This window comes from Nelumbo lutea, chromosome 2 (genome assembly GCF_056320005.1).
Source record: "Nelumbo lutea isolate HS-2025 chromosome 2, American lotus-T2T, whole genome shotgun sequence".
NCBI classification, from domain to species: domain Eukaryota; kingdom Viridiplantae; phylum Streptophyta; class Magnoliopsida; order Proteales; family Nelumbonaceae; genus Nelumbo; species Nelumbo lutea.
Window position 1 is genome coordinate 67,776,042 of NC_142685.1, and position 20,713 is coordinate 67,796,754.

The 20,713-nt window shown below is 38.6% G+C and overlaps 2 protein-coding genes across 2 annotated transcripts; both read right to left on the minus strand.

Annotated features, from left to right (window-relative positions):
• Positions 1–472: 472 nt before the first annotated feature.
• Positions 473–3,785, minus strand: LOC148871348 (NC domain-containing protein-like protein). The gene is made up of 3 exons (XM_088972289.1): positions 3,582–3,785; positions 3,428–3,501; positions 473–1,447 (listed from the first exon to the last, which is right to left on the minus strand). The coding sequence occupies exons 1-3, from the start codon at positions 3,599–3,601 to the stop codon at positions 756–758; spliced, it is 786 nt and encodes a 261-aa protein (XP_088828415.1). The 5' UTR covers positions 3,602–3,785; the 3' UTR covers positions 473–755.
• A 6,696-nt stretch (positions 3,786–10,481) lies between these two features.
• On the minus strand, positions 10,482–19,840 carry HDA08 (histone deacetylase 8). Its single transcript, XM_088972291.1, has 4 exons — positions 19,236–19,840; positions 18,369–18,949; positions 11,427–11,743; positions 10,482–11,044 (listed from the first exon to the last, which is right to left on the minus strand). Exons 1-3 carry the CDS (start codon positions 19,495–19,497, stop codon positions 11,438–11,440), a joined length of 1,149 nt encoding a protein of 382 aa, XP_088828417.1. The 5' UTR covers positions 19,498–19,840; the 3' UTR covers positions 10,482–11,044; positions 11,427–11,437.
• Positions 19,841–20,713: the final 873 nt, after the last annotated feature.

Here is a 20,713-nt window from a genome sequence, read left to right on the forward strand (position 1 = left end):
ACGGGTGTATCGTATTGCATTTTTTGGGTTCCCCTTCTTTTTAATAAGAAAAATATAAAAAGCAATATCTATAGATAGATAGATATAAATGCATGGTTTCTATACCAATACACCTCTGTTGATACTTTTAACTTTGGTTTTAAGTTTCAACTGTCAATATCCATCCAACTCCAAACAAAAACCCATCGGTAATATCAAACTGAAAAAGAAAACAGATATCGCTTTTATTCTGTATCGTGCATGTCAGTATTTTAAAACCTGGCTGTTTTTAGTGAAAGTCCTGACGGGGGGTTTCAGTTTCCAGTTTCCACGTTCCAGTGGGCTCGTGCATTCTCTTACTAATCCCACTAACTAGTTCTAGGGTACAGAAAATACCACCAAAATCCACAAAAGGACTGCGACTCACCCAATCTCCATGGTCCATACAGAAAAAGTTCAGAATTCCTGCGTTATAGTATAGCATCGCCACCAATTGAGGAAGTTTAATATAGTAAATTATGTCTCATTGTCTTATAAAAGTTCAAGGGAGGGAACATTGTTTGTTGAGTACGAAGGAACCCACAAGTTATTCATTCCATCAACATGATCGATCGTTGATGAATTCAATAGTATGTTTTATAAAGCCAGCTGCCAGCCCCCTGTATGAAAAATGAGAGTTGGGAGCAGCGAAGTATTATTAAGTACCAAATCACCAGATTCGAAACAGGGTAGGCAGTAGGCACCGCACCATAGTCTTGTAAGGAAGAAAATAGTCGCTACCGAGCTGGAGCTGGAGCTGGTGGCACTGCACCGCCTGTGTCAACCACCCGAAGCCTGCCTGTTGCTAGCCTAGCTGTGAGATCCTCTACTGCTATCTTCACCACGTCCCTCCTCATGCCAATATCAGCCGCGTACCTGCTGGCGCAGTAGACACCAACTGCAGTTGCTGCCATCCCATACACATTAGTCGTCACAAGGCGCAATGGCGTCGACAGCACGGCTGCAAGCGGCCCACCGATGATCGACACTGCCTGGCCGCTCTGCCCAATTGTTCCTTGCTCAATAACCAGCAGCCCAGTCTTGCAGTAGATGGCGAAGTCCTCACAGTTGTTCTTGAAGAGACTATAGCACCCAAAGCCATTATTGAGCAAGTAGGTGGCACGATGGATCACGACCTCAGCTGGGTCTGATGCTGCAAGTGTGCATGTTCCACCGCGTGCTTTTGCGAGGAAGATAGCAGGATTCATCGAGTACTCAAAACGGTATAGGACTCCACCGGCAAGGAAACAGTTGAGGCAAGAGGATATGACCCCATGGCCTTGATTTTGTTGGTTGCAGATGGAGCAAGTTATTTGAGATTGGGCTGGTCCAGAGCTTGCAAGTAGGAGATCCAGCATTGTTCCGCTTCCCACCTCTCGACCTTGCCCTGGCGTGAAATGGATGACCTTATCATCCCCAATGTAGATGCCTGTGTTCATTAGGGTGAACTAAATGAGAATGTTTTCTGGCTAAGATATACAGCAAAAACAGAACAGTGTCAGTAAATTAAACTAAGCACATATGGAACCATATTCAAGACCTAGGGGACTGACCAAGGACAAGATAATGAAGCATCCAAATTAGTGGAGGCTGTGGAATCCTACCAAGTTCCAATTCCTTTAGGTTTTGATTATCTAAGTTTAGGCTAACACAACAACTCCAAATCCAATTCCCAAGTGCTATCTAAGCTTGTAAAAACTTCCAGGCAACTCTCTAAAATTAAGATATCTCAGTTAATAAAATTGCAATCCAACTCCAAAAGATTAAAAAATAATACTAAAATCCTTTCTTGCCAAGTATCTAAAAGTTTTTCCTTTTGCAACGCAGCAACCCCAAATGGTTAAAACAGGATTATAGTTCAATCACCACATAATCCATAACTATTTGCCAAATATGCCTAGCCACTCATCTTTATTAGTTGGATTTTTTTTTTCTGAAAACACTTTGGGAACTACTGCAATTGACCTGAGCTATGACCTTACACTGAACTCTCCTTTGCCCGCCTTCTATAGGAAAGAATGAGCTGTTTGACCTCATTAAGGGAATCCTATTCCCCATGATGAATAGAATCCACAGCACCACATAACAAGTTGTGAATGATCCATTCCCACCCTTCTTACCCATTTTTGTTGTTTAATTAGATTGCTTTGATCAGAACAACTTAACTAACAATTACAAGTCTTGCGCATCAAAAAAAAAAAAAAAAAACAGGCAAGCATACAAAAGCAATGAATTTGATGTATGGAATGGAAAAATGCAAAGCGCCAGTCCATAATCTTCACCTTTACTCATGCCCACTATGCTTATATCACGACACAATGCATTTATAGCTCTTCAAATTGAGTCTAAGTGTAATGATACGAGTTTAAATTTGTTTTGATTTTACACCAGCCATTGGATTAGGTAGAGATTTAGTAGTAGATGTGGGATCCTTAAGGAGGACATTCCTTGTATAATAATGAGTGTGGTTTGCTTACAAAGGTGTTGTTCCTTCGTATGAGTGTGAGAGAGATTGACAGAAAGAAGAATACTCTTGAAGAAAGAGGGATTGTCAGAGCGGGTTGTATTGTAAATCATAAGGAATCTAATCATGTACTAATCTTTCATCTTTTTCGTAGCAAAAAAGAGACATCTCTCTTGTAGAAGTAGGTGAAAGGTTAAACAACATCAATCTCCATATTCTCGTGTTTTTATTCTGGATTTGTTTACACCGGTGTGCCTATAGGTAAAATTTTATTCTAGTTTCAAGTTAGCTACGCCCATGCCTCTTTCAATTCTTCACACCTGGACTGGAAAAATCCAGGTTCAACGCCTTAACTTGTTTTCATTGTAATTTCATTTGCATCAGTACAAGTGCATGGAAGTAAAAAATAAAATAGTGTAAATTCTTGATTGGCCTTTGCTTTGGGTTTCATGTAGTGCATTTACAATGCAAACAAACAAAACAAAGTGAAATTTAAAACAAAAATATACCATTATTTGCATTCAACTCATTTGCACACCCATAGTTTTGCACCAGTGCAAATAAAATTGCATTGCAGACATACCAGGTCTATGGTGTATAAGGTGGCATAAAACTTTATGGCTGCTCCCTCAACACTAGAAACCTATTCACTTTGTGGCTACCATAGAAACACCAAATTAAAGGTGAGGAAATGAGAGTTAAACAAGGAGGTTTGGATCATTAATCACTAAAAGTTAATTCCAGATGAGCTTGTTTTAGTAAAGAAGGGGAATTTACTTAAAAACCTACTAAATTCATGAGAACACTACATGTACTCAGAGAAAAAAAAACAACAACAATATAAAAAACAAGCTTTTCCGATATCATGTTCAAACTCTATAGCAAATAATAGAAAGAAGGAAGAAAACAAAATCAAGAAAGTAGAGAGAGAGAGAGAGAGAGAACCGTGGTGTGCGTAGACATAGGCTGTCCTCCATGAATAAATGTGATCCCCTGGTTTTAGGCTCCTTCTATCAATCCTGTTTAATATGTTCGGAGAAATTCAAAAAATAAAAAAAATCAGAAAATATAAATAGAATAGAATTTCCATTTCCAATACCTGTTAGAGAGCAGCCCCATATGATCTTCCCCTCTTTCTGTGTTTCTCCCCCTCCTTCCCTCCCTTTTTCTTCTATTTCTTCTTCGTCTGCAAATGAAAAGAGCGAGACCCAGTAACGGAAAGTAACCGCCTTAAATTTTGCCGCGCGAATAAATTCCAAAAGACTTCACAGAAAGCAAAAAAGCAAGCAAAGCAGAAAGCACCGCTGCCACCATGGAGTGAGAACAAAATAAAGGAGTCTATGGATGGTGAGCAAGTACGTATGAGCCCACGTGGATATCTCTCTCTTATCCACACGATCAAGTCAACGAGATGATCTCAGCCGTTAATAATGTGGGTTAGAGTTGTTAGACCAGGAGAATCCAAAAATGAATGGCTAAATTTAGGGCTATGACTATGAGGTCTCATTTGTGGGGTCCTGATGTGTAATTAGTTGGCGCTGCGATTTTATTTTACATAATGAAGTACTTAATTATTCACTAAGTTTGATTCGATTAATATTAATTAAAATATATTATATTTATAAATTAGAATAAACAAGATAGCATAAGATTCTTTCTTAGGAATATATTATCCGTATCCGCTTTAATTTTTTATCCTATAAAAGCTTGAAAATACCAATGCATGCATCCTACCGATGGAATAGTGCATAGCGGGCCCCATACTGGGAACATTTCTCATGAATAATAATTTATAAGTACGGGAGATATTCTTAATGCATGATAGGATATGCGTGTGAGGCGCTATATCTGAGGAGCAGATCTGGTCTCATCCAACCATAATTTTTACACGGTTTGGGCCTGAATTTTAGGGATGGGCTTGAAAAAAGATTTTGGGCCTGACCCAAAGTTGGATTAGGTTTGGGCTTTGGGTAGCCCAAACCCAACCCAAGATCAGTCAAGCCCAACCTAGGCCTGATTCGAATTTGGTCAAGTTCAACCCAAGCTCAATCCCTAAAATATGTAGGGAATTAAGGCTGCAACTTTGCTTGGGTTTGTCCAAGTCCAACCAAAAAGTCGGGTTGGAGCTCGAGTTAGAGTTAGGGTTGGGAGTTGAAAAGTATGAATTTGACCAAATTTTGGGTTGGGTTAGGATGATGCCTTGGCCAACCCAAACTTGATTTAGCTTTATATTTGTACGTCTATAAATGCTTATTTACATAAGTACTTATATACAAGGTCCAAAATATTGATACAGGGTGATACAACGGTAGGGCTTATCGGTACTGTTTTTAAGTGTTTTTTTTTTTTTCAAAACTGGTTCAGAGGGGCCAGTTTAAGGCCAGTCTACCCTCTGAAGCACTCACAGACTTGAAACCCCCTGTAAGGGCATATTAGAAAGGCTTTGATATGATATGCATCAGTCGATACGTGACGAAATTTTGAACCTTGCTTATATATATGTATGTATGCATATGGTATGTATATATATGTGCATTTATATATCCGTGAATGTATTTATTTATTTATGTATCTATTTATATGTATGCATATATGTATACCACCAGGCCCGACTTGCACCTCCATAAGGAACCTCTGTTTGGCAGATCCACCCCTAGGATTTTCTAATATGATCCTTTACCATGACCACTCCTCAAAGGTGCTGGGAGTATTCTTCAATTTTCTCAATTTCCGTTGTTTAATCTTCTGAAAAACTCGAGCCTAGTGCTACAACTTGGCTGAGCCCAATCCAAGCCCGACCTAATCTAACTTGAGCTTATTAAGGGGTTGAGTCTAGTTTCTGGGCTTGCGGTTGGACCCGGGCAAAAAAATTGGGCCTAACCTTTTGGGTTTGGACCTGTTTTCTAATTCTAATTCCCCATTGAGTTTTACTGCATATGAAGACGTTGATATACACTTTCATATCAAGTAAATGTCACCTTTATTGAATTTTTGCATCAATTTCCATTGCATTTCTCTAACTTAAACGAATGTGTATAACTCCAAACCGGAGGGCATATTTACCCTGAGTTGGTGTTTGTACCACAAAAAATTTTTGTTTACAAAATTTTACACTACTTATGGTGCAATAAGTAGTGCAAAATGTCTACAATAAGTAGAGCCTTTAATGAACATATGAAAATTTGGTCAATTTTTCAATAAATATATGTAAGTTTAGTTAGAGAGCCTTTCAACTAAAAGCTTAAGTTATTAAGTGAGGTTCCTCTAAATAGGTTTTTATTCTCAATACACTCCCTTACCAAATGTCTATTGTGCTTGAAGAGTGGACAAGTATAGGCACACCCATACCTTGTATTGAAATTTAATTAATCATATGTCATGTGAGTGGCAAGGGTTGAATATTAGACCCTTTAGTCAAATTAACAAGTGTAGATATAAGGTGAGGGGCACTAGGGATATCTACCTAAAGGTTAGTAAATGGGCAATGATCTTCGGGAAGCTGAGAACGAGAGTAAGGGAACTAAGGTTTCAAACTAGTGTGAGTGGTGTGGTAAGATTACGTGTGGTGGTCTCCTTGAAAGATGAAAGAAGGCAGAGAGTGAGGCATAGGCTAAGGGCTTCTATTGACAGAATTGTATCTTTGTTATGATTCATGCCTCTCTTTATAGGGAGAGATCACAAAGTCCCGAAAGGAAGGAACCAAAAAAGTTTGATTCCCACCTGGAAAGGGAATCTTCGATTCGGTGTCAGTTGTCAGGGGGACACTGCTAAGGGTTCGCTACGTGTCTTGTGTGATCTCTCTAGGGCGACGTTTCCTTTCATCCGAGGATTCTCATAATACAAGTATGCTACTTCCTTTTGCGGGTCTCGTATACTAACATGGCATGGATGATGCCAGCATTAGTCTTACGTGTCTCCCTTAATCCTATTGGGTGTCCTATCACGAGTGACATTGGTCTAGTCATTATATTCTTCGACCATCACCAATTTGCAATGGTTTTGAGCTCATCGCAAGTTCATGATGGCTCTGAGCTCATCGCAGGTCCATGGCGACTTCAACTTCGTCGTCGGTGCTATGGCTTTGAGTTCATCGCAAATTTGTGTAGGCTCTATGCTTATCGCAAATTTGTGCCAAGTTGTGAACTCGTCACAGGTGTTTTTGTAACATTGGTTTAGCGCCTTCAGTGCTATTACAACCGTGGTGAACAACATGTACCTACAACTAGCAAAGCTTACATAGAGTTTAGGGTAGAATTGCAATGGGGATGAACTAGGACCCAATGGAGCTTCAATGAACCTACAATGGGGGAAACATGTCAAGAGTATGCAATAGGAGGCTGTGACATAATGCTCCATCAGTCCATCATGGGGTTCTTTTGCAATGAAATATGAAAAGGATGGTAAGCATATCTTTGAGGGTCAACTTGAGCTAGAAACTTAGTGCTGCTACATTAATGTCTTGTCACACCACTGTTACTTATGCATTGGTTGCATGTGCATGTTAGACAGTTTTGTATGCCCTTAGCTTCAATCAAAATTGATGTACTTTATGAGTTTATTGTAAATGAATGAAAGTGAATATTTGATTCATGTTCCCTTGGTATGTTTCTGTGTAATACCCTTAAACTGGGCACTTAATGAGACTCGTGTTAGTTTAGAATGTTCACAGCCAGTGGGTCGGTCTAGAGAGACTTATCCTGACAAGACTGACACTGTGGTGCCACCAAGTCGGTTGGGGTGGCTTGTCTCAACTACCGGGGTGAGACCCTAGGCACATACAGTGTGGGACTAATTGAATCTTTGAACTGGACCAGATTTTCAGTATTGCCCTGGACCTTGGAGATTGATGGGAAAAACTGGAAAGTTACACCCGACCCCTAGACTCGATTATGATAATGCACTAGGTGTCGGATCGGACTGTCTTTGATGTACCAATCAGTGAGATCCTTAGCGGGGGTCAAAACCTGGGTATGTTGGGACAATCCGAGAATTCATCTGAGTGGGTGATCATAGTGACAGGATCAGCCCCTTTGTCGGACAAAGGTAATGATCGATGATGCACTCTCACTGTTGGAAACCAAGACTGCTGGCAGCCGATTTCAACCGTTGAGATTTGTTTTGCAAAGTATATTTTATATGAGATATAAAAGTATATATATTATGGTTTTTAAAATGTTTGCAAAAAGGTTTTAATTCCTAGGATCCATATAAGTGGAGAGTGCAACACTGTTCCTTACAGTCGAGGGAGAGGTCATCTCTGGTCGGGCAGTGTATGATCATTAAGGGCTGAGAGGTTAAGTGTAAGACCATTGAGGATAATACTTGATGGGCTAATCTTGCATCTGCCCACAGTCCCTGGGTGTTACAAGGTGGCTTGGCCCAGGGACCACTTAGGATAAGTGTTGGGCCCATAGAGCCCATTCGATGGGTTTCAGGGGGTGCACTGTCTTTAACAGTGTATTCGACCAGGCCTTGTAACAAAGGCTGGGCCGAACCTATGTGGCTGATGTGTAGATCAATGCTTGGGTCCCACGCCATACAAGGAAGCCCAACTGGGCAGCAGTTAGGAAGGTTAAGTGAGCACATAAGCTTAATGGGCCTAAAGCCCATTTCGAACCGGACTATTTATTTAGTTAATTAAATGGGCGAATTCTGAGATGGATTAGCAGATAGGATAGGGTCTTAATCCTATCCACTCAGAAAGTCCAGATCTGAATGTGATTCAGATCTAGAAACCTCCTAATGGGATTAGGAGAAAGCTAATCTAATCTGCAGATAAGATAAGGGTTTATCCTTATCACTAGAAGAGAAGGCTGATCCAAATATGATTTGGATAAGCAGCTCCTAATGGGATTAGAAGCTGATCTTTTAAGTTAACAAAAGAAGGAGGGGGCGACAGCCTTTAGGAGATATACATCAGATCCTCTTTAGTGCTGAAATCAAGAAGAGAGAATTCTGCACCCTGCGAATACTCTCTTGCCGCCTCCCTGTTCTTGCCACCCTGTTTGCCAGTTCGATATCCAGTTGTGGGAGAAGTCAATATTGGATCTTGACATCAGTTCTTTGAGAAAGGATTGAAAGGAAGCTGTGCTCATGTACCATTCTACTGATTCTTGCGAAGGACAGAGTTCTTGGGGAAGAACACTGCTGATTCTGCTCCATCCTACACTGCGCCATTTTCAGTGGGATTAGTCTTTGGATCCTTCCTTGAGCGTGAACACCTTCGTTGGGAGATATTACTTCTCCGTATCAGGTATAATTCTCTCATATTCCTTTTGGTTCAGATCTGGTTCAATTTAAGGTTCAAGAATGATCATTGAAAATATGAATTTCTAAATAGGGAATGTGATTCCCAGTTGAAGGGAGAGAAAAATTTTTGAAATTTGCCCCCTTATTCCGCAATCTTTGGGCGTCCATGGGATGGATCTCTCATCCCTTCAGTGCAAGGTCATGATAGGTCACTCATCATAGATAATGCAATGTTTATTTGCATGTACTTACATTATCCCCCCCCCCTTACTTAAAGACATAAGTATTTCTATTTCTAAGCAAGGTTTCTGGGTCTGGTTATTTTGTTGTTTGCCTATCTTAATGTATCCCCCTTGCTTATTGATAGAAGTATTTTTGTTAGTAAGAAAATGAATAAGTATCTTGATTATGATGTGGATGAGGTATTGACTAGGTCAAGTGTGGAATGGGAAGCCCTCTAATTCCGAGAGTCGCAAATATTTTGATACAATGTTTGACATTAATAGTAAGTATGCACATGTTTTGCATATGTCAATTCTAGATGATGATAATTATGATAATAATTAGTAGCCATGTAGAACGAAGGAATAGGTTCAAGGGTACCTTTTAAGAGGACTTTCCGGGGCATGTGAGAGATGTTCTTTCTCTTCCAGCCCCCAACATATGCTTCATTTTTTCTACTGTATTGTCCCATTCTTCCTTACAAAATCTTATTTGAGGTGAAACCAGGCCCCAAGCATCTTTCCGTTTTCTTCCTCATACTCACAAATTAGTTAGCAACTTCCGGATTGATTCTTTGACGAGTGTTGGGTTGAACATTAGAAGACTTCCCAGTTCCCATAATATTTTGCCCCGATCACAAGAAAAATGTAGCAAGAGTCCCCAGTGATAGAAAGTTCTTCATGTGAACTTCTACCAAAGACAAATATCATCAATAAAAGTAGATGATTAAGACTAACCATTTCTTAAACTTAACAAAATTGGGACTTGGTTTGGGTGCATAGTGGTCCCTCCGAGGCAGATGATGCTGCCGAAGAAGAGATCCTTCTTGAAGGAAATTCTAATTGCCAATAAGCAGCACCTTAGATTAATTGCAGTGGAAGGGGATTGAAGGAATGTCATGGACCTTGAAGTTCACTCATCTTTTGGCAGAAATTTGTAAGATTTCCTCTTGCTTGCGCTGTAGCTTCAGATGGATAACCCTGAGAGATAAACCAACTGACTGACTTTCTAGAAAAATCTGGGTTGGAAAGGGACTGTATAGTGTTAATATAATGCCAAGTAACTAGTGGGCTTTTGTCATTTGTTTTTTTTGTTGGGAAGGTCTTGTACATCCCTTCCTCTTTTTTTGAATGAAATTTGTTATCTTCTTTTAAAAAAAAAACAGAAAAAAAAGACAATAACCATACTCCCCAATTTAATTGCCATCAGAGAGCTTTGAGGGTATCTTAGATAATACATCAATACCTAGAAACACCCTTGTTTTGGTCCTTTTGAAGGACAAAATGGAGTCGCACTCCCATTAACTAAAATAGAGAAAGATACAGTGAACAAAACATTGGTCAATTAGCTGACAAAAAGAAGAGAAACGATGTAATTGCAAAATCTGCAAAAACTACTATTCCATATTATCGACTTTTAAAATAAAATTACCGAAGCAACTTATTCAATCTATTGGTGAGAATCTTAGCAATCACCTTGTTGTTAAGGATTTGATGACCCGGTGTAAATGCCGATCAAAAAGGTGAGATTAGTCAGGGAAGCAACTTATTCAATCTATTGGTGAGAATCTTAGCAACTACTTCTAGAGTACATTGCTAAGATCAATAGACCAGAAATTATTTACATGTTTAACATCACCTTTCTTTGGAATTAGCATAATGTCTCATTCACCTCTCAAATCCCCTCTGGGTGCTTCGAGACATTCTGTACAAATCACCACATCTTGCCCCAGATCAGCCCAACATAGCACTCACCCCATTAAGGCCCAATTTCAACTGCCATAGATGCGTATGATTTTGCTGATTTAACAGTTTTTTGTTTTCCAAAACAAAATCATACACATTGACAAACACAGTTGGATCTGCTACGACCTACCCACAAGGCATTGCAGCCACACATCGAGAAATTCTCCCATACTTGTTTGTTGTCATTCATGGGAAGATGTTCCAAATGCACAAAGTTGTAGTATCTTGGCAAACACGCCCTGAAATAGTGACTAGTAATGTTTTTCATTTCTGACTATTGTATGATTCCAATGTGAAACAAAATCAATATTGCCTGAACCTGAACCAGCCACAGATTGGCCTTCACCTGAAACAAAATCAATAAACTATTAGGTAGACTCGGTCAAGAAGATTTGCTCAAACTAAACCATCTTTTGCACTAATTATGAGTTGATTCCAAATCGATTAGTCTCTTGGGTGGTGGAATGAATTAGACAATAGTTCAACTTTAGATTGGATGGTTGCATCATTTAGTATGATAAAATAATGAACAAGATCTCCCTGACAAATCCCATCACACGTCCTGATCTACATACACGTGCATCTCCTTTTGTGTCTATATTCAACGTTGAACTACAATATAACCAACATAAAATATAATATTTAAGCCCTTGCCCATACCCTTTACAATTTGAAGAACAGTTATAAACAATCATATTAAGAAAACTACCAATTTGAGAGTGAAGTACCTCCTACATCTTCATGACTCTTCTCCAAAGAGTGGTACAGAGTCCTTCCAGTATCGCTTGATGGAGTCAACAACTTTCACAGCCAGGGCTTCATCTTCTGGATAATAAGCAATGGGATCCAACAATAAAGGAGATGGGATGTTAAGAACACCTTCAAGGGTTGCATGAAGACAGTATGCTGAGTATGTAATATGGTATCCACCTTCCTGCACAATCAGGAGGCGCCCATCACAATGCTCATCAGCTAGTTTTCGCACTTTCCTTCCCATTTCTCGATAGCCTTCCATTGTCAAGCACTGCCTTCCATTGGGATCAAACTGAAAAAAAAAAAAGAAATTACTAGAGTAACTCTAAGATAGTGCATGAGCATCCTTTACCTTCAACATCAGTGATAATAAATGAACTTAATGAAAGAGAAATGGAGCATAATTATAGAGAACATCCAAGAAGGGTTTCAAAGATCAAGATAGGCTCTACTTTCGTGGAATTGGAAGGTTTTATCAAGAAGCTGGAAAGGGAAGAAAACTAGAGGTCTTGAGAAGCAAAGAAATTTACTTTTTGCCACAATTTCTACTAACATAACATAAAAATAAAAATAAAAAATAAAAAAATGATTCGAGTTAGATCTGCATATCTCCATTAAATGAGGGAAACTGAGGTCTAAGTGGACAAACAGGATATGAAGAAAAGGAAGATAATTATACTTGGGTGGCTGGACATTGGCTGATTAGCGCTCTGCATGATAATTAGATGAGAATTAAGACACTTGACTATGGTCAACAGAGTCGATATGAAAAATCTAGCTTCATGGCTAGCTCAACTTCAACAAGCAAGTCTTCTGAAACATATGGCCAAGCTAAGTTTCTCAAGGACATATTTATCTCCTAATGATAAAAGGGGGTATTCACTGGCATTACAGGCCTACAGGAGCACTCTTGAAGGCTAGAAAGGCTTCAGCCAAGGATTAGATGAAACATGGGTACCTATTACATATTCGCATTATGTGGCTCAATCCTTCAGCAAATCACAGCCCTTAGGGGCTGTTTGATAACAGCTGAAATAGCTAAACTGAAAAGCTTATTACTTTTTCCTTAGTGGCTGAAGCTGAAGTTGACTAGTGTACTATGCCCTTGAATGTTTTATTATTTAATTATTTTATCCACTAAAACACAAACCAATAAGCCATTCAGTTCAGCAACTTCAGCTGTTATCAAATGGCCTCTTTCATTTGTCATCCAACCAATGAATTTCCATAAAAATCAACTATGGCTTTCCTCATGTCTGAGACAACATTTTTGCTACATCTAACTGCCATCATGACTAAAAAACCCTGGAGTTGGGGTTCCACCAAAATCACTTTTGTGAGGGAGTATGCTCTTCCTAGGAAAGGAAGAATAGTGTGAAAATCCCCCCACCTACCCCCCCCCCTAAACTTTTCTTTAAAGATATATGATAAAATATTCAGTTGAACGAAAAATCATTGGGATTTCTTCCAAACATTGGCACTCAAACTTGGCTGCTACCTCCCCTGCAAAAACAGAAAAATGCATAGAAATAAATGAACTCTTTACAAAATGCAAATTATGGAACCAGTCATTCTCTTGCTATCTCACTTTAATTCTGTCTCCTATATTGTCTCACTAGTCTATGGGTATTAAAGAATTTTGCATAAAAGCCACTGTTACATGGACATGAGAATCAGAACCCAATATGTGCCTGAGAGTCTGACTTGGAGGGACAAAAAAATGAGGATTCACAGACATGTCAATTAACAAGTACAAATTATTAATATACTCCATCCGTTGTTGAACTTTAACATTTAGTAGCAAAATTTTTTAAGAGATTATCTTTGTTAATAACATCTGTAGGAAAATGGCACTCTATGTATACATTTTTTTCTAGAAAACAGTGACTTTTGTTAAGGTAATAACAGGTTAAGTGTACATACAAAGTATACAACCCATGATTAGTCTGGCATTCTGCCACCAAATCATCTTTATTTACATCTAATCCCAGAAAAATTGATCCACGTTTACTCCTTGTTTTGACAAAGGACCAGCCAATGAGTTTGCTGATCTTGGCATCCATCTAAGAGTCTCCTTGTCCAACTCCAATCGGCCCTGAACAAATGGCTAGAATATTACCTTGCACATTTCTTGTTACTCCAACCCCTGATAATCATGGGTTTCCCATACTACACCCACCAAAATTCTTGATTCAGTCTTGCATGCCTCCATTCAGCTTTAATGACAGACCTTGTTGAAAAATTTGCCACCCATTTCCATCCCCTTATGATGTCATCAACGAAAAAGAGGGAAACATGTGCATGGTCTTCATCCAATGTACTACTTTTGTTGTTACATTTTCTTTTATTGCTTCCTTGCTCCATTCCTTTTCCTTGAAGATCTGAGCATTCTCTCTTCCCATATGGTTCAAAACACTGCCACTCTAGTACACCTCCATATTATCTCTCCACTCATACAAGAAGGATTCATGACATTACTTGTCAAGTATTACCAGCTCAAAACAATATTTCTAAGTCAACAAATCAAAAGAAAAAAAGTAGGAAAAAGAGAGTGAAGAAGAGGAGAGAAGAATGAGAAAAATAATGAAAGGGAACCAAAAGAGTGTACTCCTGCCCCCTGTTCATCTATTTATATTAAAATAATGATGCTGTACAAAGACCATTCTACACCTGTTCCGAATATGAAATAAAAATAGAGCACTACACAGAAGCTATAAGACACTAACAGAACAAATAAAAGAAACATAAAACAGCAACTAATAATAGGAAACATCTCACCAACATTCAATGTGTAAATTAACTGTTCGTTTGTGTCTAAAAGTAGAGAGAAAAAATGACAAATTGAAGTGTTCCTTAAAAATCCATGGAGTGTTCGAGTCTGGTGGTTTTCCAACATGGATACTTCATCCATCTAGGAGAGTCCATGCAACACTGATAATACAATATTACCTGTTATCTCCCCCTCTATTAAATGTCTCTCGTAAAAGAGTTTCCAGTCCTTGGACCCATCTAAATAAGGTGGTTATGCTGCAAGTCAAAACTCGCACCTCTCTAATAGAATGAATGAACATCCAAGGGCTAGATATCTCTCCCCTCTTCCACCCTATTACTACCTTAGAGTCTCCTTCAATCTCCAATACCTCAATGAAACTGCATACCACAATCCCTGGAGTAAAGAAAGCAGCCCAGCCTGCACTAACTTTCCATGGATAAAAAATTTTTACCACCACAATTATCATGGCATTATGAAGAAATTTGCTCTTCACAATAGCAGTTGGAAGTGTTTTATAAATTAGGCAGGAAGTGTCATGCTTAGTTATTCAGGTACAGCAGGTGATGGAGCCTTTTGGGGGGCTGAAGTGCTTGCCCTCCTAAAGAGATTAAAATTGGCCTACTCATTGTATTGGACTAACTTGATTGTCGAAGTAGATTGACAGGTTGTTAGATGATTACCCTCAAGGGCAGAAGGCCCCTGACTCGTAAGGCACTTGATAAGGGAAGTTAAGCATTGAGAACCAACATGAACTGATCATTCAGATGGACCCTAGATCTGCCAACAGCTTTTCTGATTGAATTTCTCCCACTCACATGATTGAGTTGGACTCTTGCCATTTGCCAATATAAAAGTGTCATATATGCCATTATTCACCTTGCATTATAGTTTTTGAATGTAAAAACTCCGAAATTCCAAAACCCCTATTACTAGTATTCCAAATAACTTCCATGAAAGCCCTATTCCATACTTCCACCCATTCAAGGTCAGCAAAACGAACCATAGTTGGAATGGTTGGAATATTGGAAAACAAGTGTTTTTAACCAACTCCAAAAAATAATCAATTTCTATCTTGATTAAATTGAGTATTTGAGTCTTCCAAGAAAATGCTTTCATTAATTTCTTGAAGATAGTTGAAGCCTGCCAAAGATTAATGCCAAGTATGTAGCTAAGACCCTATTCCAGCTAAATAGACTTGATTATTTTATGGTAGAAATTGCAGATTGAACAAGAGAAGTTCCACTTCTTGAATGCCAAAGAAAGTTGTCGGACTTGTCTTCAAATGATATATTGTTCTACACTTTCCATGAGGTACTCAAAATTCCAAGCCCATAGAATGGGTTGACAGGGATGCTGTAGAATCATAACCAAAAGCTATATCCAGGTATGTGTGTGTGTGTGTGTGGTCTTCATTGCCTATCAATGGATCAGGCAGACCCAACAGAACCAACCCAATTATATAGGATCTGGATCCGCATTATGTGTCCCAATTATAATTGGGGGTTCTGGGTTTTGATATAATTTCCTGGTTATGATTGGGTGGGGATCAGTTCTGGTTGTTCCAAACCAATTAAAACCTAAACCATATAAACCCAAATGTGTTCATTCAAGAAATTAGTAGCACTATTGTCCAATTACAAATTAAAAGTATAGCTGTCAGTTATAATGGATATTATTGGGTCAAACCCTATAGTCCCAATTAATAATTGGGTTGGTTCTGGATCTGCTATTACATGCTCTGTAGGGTCTTGTTTAGGACTGGTTCTGCGCATTTATTGATAGCACTAACAAGTGCTCTTGCAGCGAGATCTCTTGTTGCAAAAGAGCTTGCCAGAGATGCCACATATTCAAACAAGCATGAGCAAAACTAAAGTGAACCAATTCATTACCATGAAAAGGTTCTCTTATTAAGAAATGTGGGACAAAGGTTTCAAGGAAATTTAGTGTCAAAAAAGAGTATTTTCATGTAGACAAGTCAGTCCTTTCAAAAGAAAGTCAAGGAGTTTCAAAAAGATCTTTTTTTTTATCAATAACACCAGCTTCATTAAATTAAATTAAAAGAAAAGAGGGAATATGGATACAAAAGGGGAGATAAAATATCTTAGCTCCCCAAAAACAGAAAACAAAGGGAGTGCAAAGAGAAGATTAAAAACTAGCCCAAAAAACAGACTCCCTATTCACTCCTTGCTTGGCCAACCCATCCGCAAATGAGTTGGCACTCCTCTTCACCCAGCTTCAAAAAGATCTATTTCAAAAACATTTGTAAGCTCACTGATAAAAAAAAAAGAAAAAAAACATTTATAAGCTCAAAAGGCATTAAACCAATATCAAACAAACCAAATAAAAGCATAAAAAGAGGGGAAGAATCTTATTGAGAAGCACAAAAGCTGCAGTCATCTGGATAGTTTGGGAAGAGAGAAACACGAGAATCTTCAAGGATAAAGAAAGGAGTCAGGAAGCAATAATTGAGTGCATTACTACTAGGGTGGCTCATTGAGTAAAGACTATGGAGACTTTCTCTTCCTTCTCTACAGATGATATCGTTAGAAAATGGAGAGAAGCGGCAAGCACTTCCTCCAAAAAGACTACAGTCCACAAGAGATGGATGCCACCAAACAGATGATTCTTAAAACTCAACTTTGATGGAAGTAGTAGGGGGAACCCGGACACTTAAGGAGTGGGAGGAGTTTTTAGAGATGAGGAAGGTAATATCGTTGCTTTGTTCTCAGGCCCGGATGGAGAAGGTGGTTCACTAAGGGCTGAAGTTTTGGTGGTAATGGAAGGTATGCAAAGGGAAAAGGAAATGAATGTGAAAAAGCTGATTCTTGAAGGAGATTTGAAATTGGTGGTAGATGTTGGCTGATTTATAGTGCTACAGCAATGAGGTAAAGAAGCTTAAGTGGATGACTAGTAGAGATATGGAGGTAAGGATTCGATGTGTTCCAAATGTAGCCGCCAACAGCTTGGCAGATACTCTAGCTAAGAAAAGGGTGGAGAGGGAACAAATGTTTTGGCACAGTTGTAAAATTAAAAGAAAATTAAGAGAGTAGAGATAGGACTCCTTGTCTCTAGAAAGACCTCTGTATGTATATGGTTTCCATCACCTATAGTATTAAAACCTGATTGTTATTGATCAAAAATAAATAAATAACATCTATTGCAACTCAAAAAAATAAAAGAAAGAAAGAAAGAAAGAAAGACTCTGTCCTGGTCACAACTGACACTTGACCATTAACAGTCATAATCCTTTCAAAACACATCATACTTACAACATATTAGTCTCATTGGGTGCATCACTAATAACCTATCTAATGATACCAAGATCAAGTGAAATAGAAAGTAGTTAGTTTATGACCCCTAAAGTATAGGCTTACAGAAAGTGATGTGATCACAGCTTCACCTTTCCAAAATTCTAAGAACTCTCTAAAAATACACTTCTACCTATCATGACCTTGTAAGATGACTAACCCAATCCATACAAAGCTAACAAACTAGAAAATGACTCTTAAAAACTCTAATTAATCAAAATTCAAACACCAAAAAAATAACATGATCACCACTGGTGCAAATCCAATGCGGTTCCATTGGATTTGTTCATTTATTTTTAGAGCCCCCCAATCACAATACACTAAGTTAGATGGACATTACTAAATAGTTGCCATGTCCATGTTGATTGTTGAAAAATTTTGTCCAATATCTTGTCCATGTCGTGTTTCTGTTATGCACAGTTTAAGCATACACCTCAAGCACTAAATCAGACGAACATTTCTAAACATGTGCCATGACAGTGTCGATAGTTGAAAACTTAAGTTTTATTGTAAATTCCTTGGCCAACGCCTTGTTCATGTCATGTCTTTGTCATGTATCCGTAGCATGGCTTAAGCACAGTAGCACGCATACTCTAACTTTAAAAATCACATACACGTGGATAAGTTTGGCTTCATAAATTACCTCTTATTCATTTCTGGTGCATCTATCTATTCCTTCTCTAGATGAAGAAATGTTTTATCCTTGAATTACCCAAAGTTGGGTTTTCCTAAAGCCATCTATATGCACAAATATTTGAAATCAAGATGTGCCTTCAATAAAATCACTTATTAAGACGACAATATCAATGGGTAATAAGAATATAGATTTTACTTACAGCACTAGAATCTTGGCCGATAACCATAACCATAATAGCAGGCTTAAACCTCTGAATAGCAGGGATAACCAATTTACTCATGGCATACTCGTAGCCCCTATCACCAGTCCCATTTGGCAGAGGTATATTCAAATTAAACCCAAATCCTTTATCTTCACCGAGCTCATAAACAGTTCCTTGCTGTGGATGGGATGGACCCCAGGAACCATGATTCATATGAAGAGAGATTGTAAGAACATTATCTGAGCGATAGAACCCCACTGCAGTTCCATTGCCATAATGGACATCAATGTCAATGGTGGCAACTTTTCCACAACCAGAATCTAAAGCCAATTGAGCTGCAATGCCAGCATTGTTAAGGAAGCAGTATCCATCGGCTTGAGCAGGCTGAGCATGGTGACCAGGAGGCCGAACTAATGCATAAGCAATCTTCCCGTGGCCATCCAGTATGTGCTTCATAGCCATTAGTGTAGTACCAGCAGCAAGAAGGGAAGCATCCCAAGAGCCAGGGTTCAAGATAGTCCCTTCACAGATCATCTTCCCCCCAGCTTCATCCGCTTGAACAAGCTCTTTTATGTACTCTGAGATGTTAGTGTGTCAAACAACATTAGGCTCTTGCCCCATTAATTCAAGCATGCAGATGAGAATTCGTTTCTCATCTTTCCACAGAACAGAAACGAGGAAAATGAAGTACCCTGGAGATTAAACACAGGTCTTAACAAAAGAAATTTGCCATTCTCTTATTTGTTTTGTTCAGACAATCATGAATCAGTAGGGTTCAATGCTTCAGAATTGGTAAAATCGAACAGATTGAATTTAAAAAAGCAAAAGGAAAGAAAAGATGGAAAGCTCTGGAAATTGAAGCACCTGGTGTATGGAATGAGAGCAAATCAGAGATATCTGCAGGTCTTCCGGTATGCCAAGATATATAGGGAGAGATAGGACCCCTTTTGAGGATAGAGACCATGTTTTTCACTCTATCTGGGTTCTCCGGGTGCTTTTCCAAGACATCGAGGAAACCTGGGTCCATCGCGGTGTCGAAGACGCCGACTCCAGTATCATGCTTTAGCATCCCTTCATGCCAGAACACGTCAATGAGACTGGACGATGAAGAAGCAGGAGAAGCCATGAATGGAAATTATTAAGGAATCAAAAGCTGGGGTGAATTTCAAACAGCCCTTAACGACTACTCTTTTTGGAGGTCCTAAGCACTAGAACCTGGAATCAGGAAGTTAGAGCAGTTGGTGGTAATGATCCGTGTGTGCTCGGTGGTTTCAGATTCTGGTTCTTACACTGCAAACCGCAAAGCTTCCCTGCTGCGGTTGCAACCCCGTTTGCAAGGGCTTAAGCCTGAGTTGAGTTGCCCGTTGGGGAGGGCTTTAATGCAACGGCTTCTAACTTTGCAAACGGCTCCCCGTTTGCTTGCGAGGAGAAAAGTTTGGGCTGCGTTTGGTTGCAATGCAAATGCAAATATGTGCATTATATATTTATCCATTATATATTTATCTGTGCAAAAGTGTGGATTCATCATTAAATGCTCCAATTATCTTATATTTCATTATATTGACTTTGGCCAAAAAGTTAATTATCAAAAGAATACAAAATTGTATCCAAAAAATAGGTACTGATGTTCTCTTCAGAGAGTACAAAAGTGTCAGAAAATACATTTTTCTCTGATAATCATTACTTTTTTGGGTTTCAAACAAATGTTCGCAAACGCGACCCCAGTTTGTCATTTGTATCACAAACAAACGGAAACTTAGCTATTTGTAAAGCTGGGCTGTTTTGGGAGCCTACTGCAAATAGGAATGGCAAGGGCTCCCGTGCAAATTGCCATATCCATTCCCGAACCCGTGTATTCTTATTCCAAACCTGTTCCAAATTCATCTAACTTTTCATTTCAATTTCTCAAACCCGTCCCACCCGTTAGACCCCTTGACCAAATGTTTTCTACTAAAAAAAAAGATTCTTAATACTTATAATGTGACTTAAACCCAGATTAGCACCAAATCTCTTAAACCACTAAGTCATCTCACCTTTTGTGTTATTTAATGAAATAAAATAGATTTTCATTCATCAAAACAATCAATACAATATATATATATAGTTAGCAATTCCAATTAAAAATTAAAAGAAATAGTATTTAAAATTAGCATTTTATAACTAAATAAAATAAATAATTTATCAATTCTAAATTTACATCAAATGATGATTTTAGTCCCAACAAAGATTAGGCTAGGTAGTTAATGAATCTCAATATCAAATACTCAAAGAAAAAAAAGTTTTGATCAAAGTATGGTCTCTCAATTAAGCATTGTCACTCTATTGTCTAATTCCAGTAAGCT

Coding starts and splice junctions, on each gene's coding strand:
- LOC148871348 (XM_088972289.1), bottom strand. CDS start 3,601: ATGGGGCTGCTCTCTAACAG. Junction 3,502..3,581: donor ATGGGGCTGCTCTCTAACAG/GTATTGGAAATG, acceptor CATATTAAACAG/GATTGATAGAAGGAGCCTAA. Junction 1,448..3,427: donor CTATGTCTACGCACACCACG/GTTCTCTCTCTC, acceptor TAATGAACACAG/GCATCTACATTGGGGATGAT.
- HDA08 (XM_088972291.1), bottom strand. CDS start 19,497: ATGGCTTCTCCTGCTTCTTCATCGTCCAGTCTCATTGACGTGTTCTGG. Junction 18,950..19,235: donor GCTCTCATTCCATACACCAG/GTGCTTCAATTT, acceptor CTAACATCTCAG/AGTACATAAAAGAGCTTGTT. Junction 11,744..18,368: donor TCGGCCAAGATTCTAGTGCT/GTAAGTAAAATC, acceptor TTTTTTTTTCAG/TTTGATCCCAATGGAAGGCA.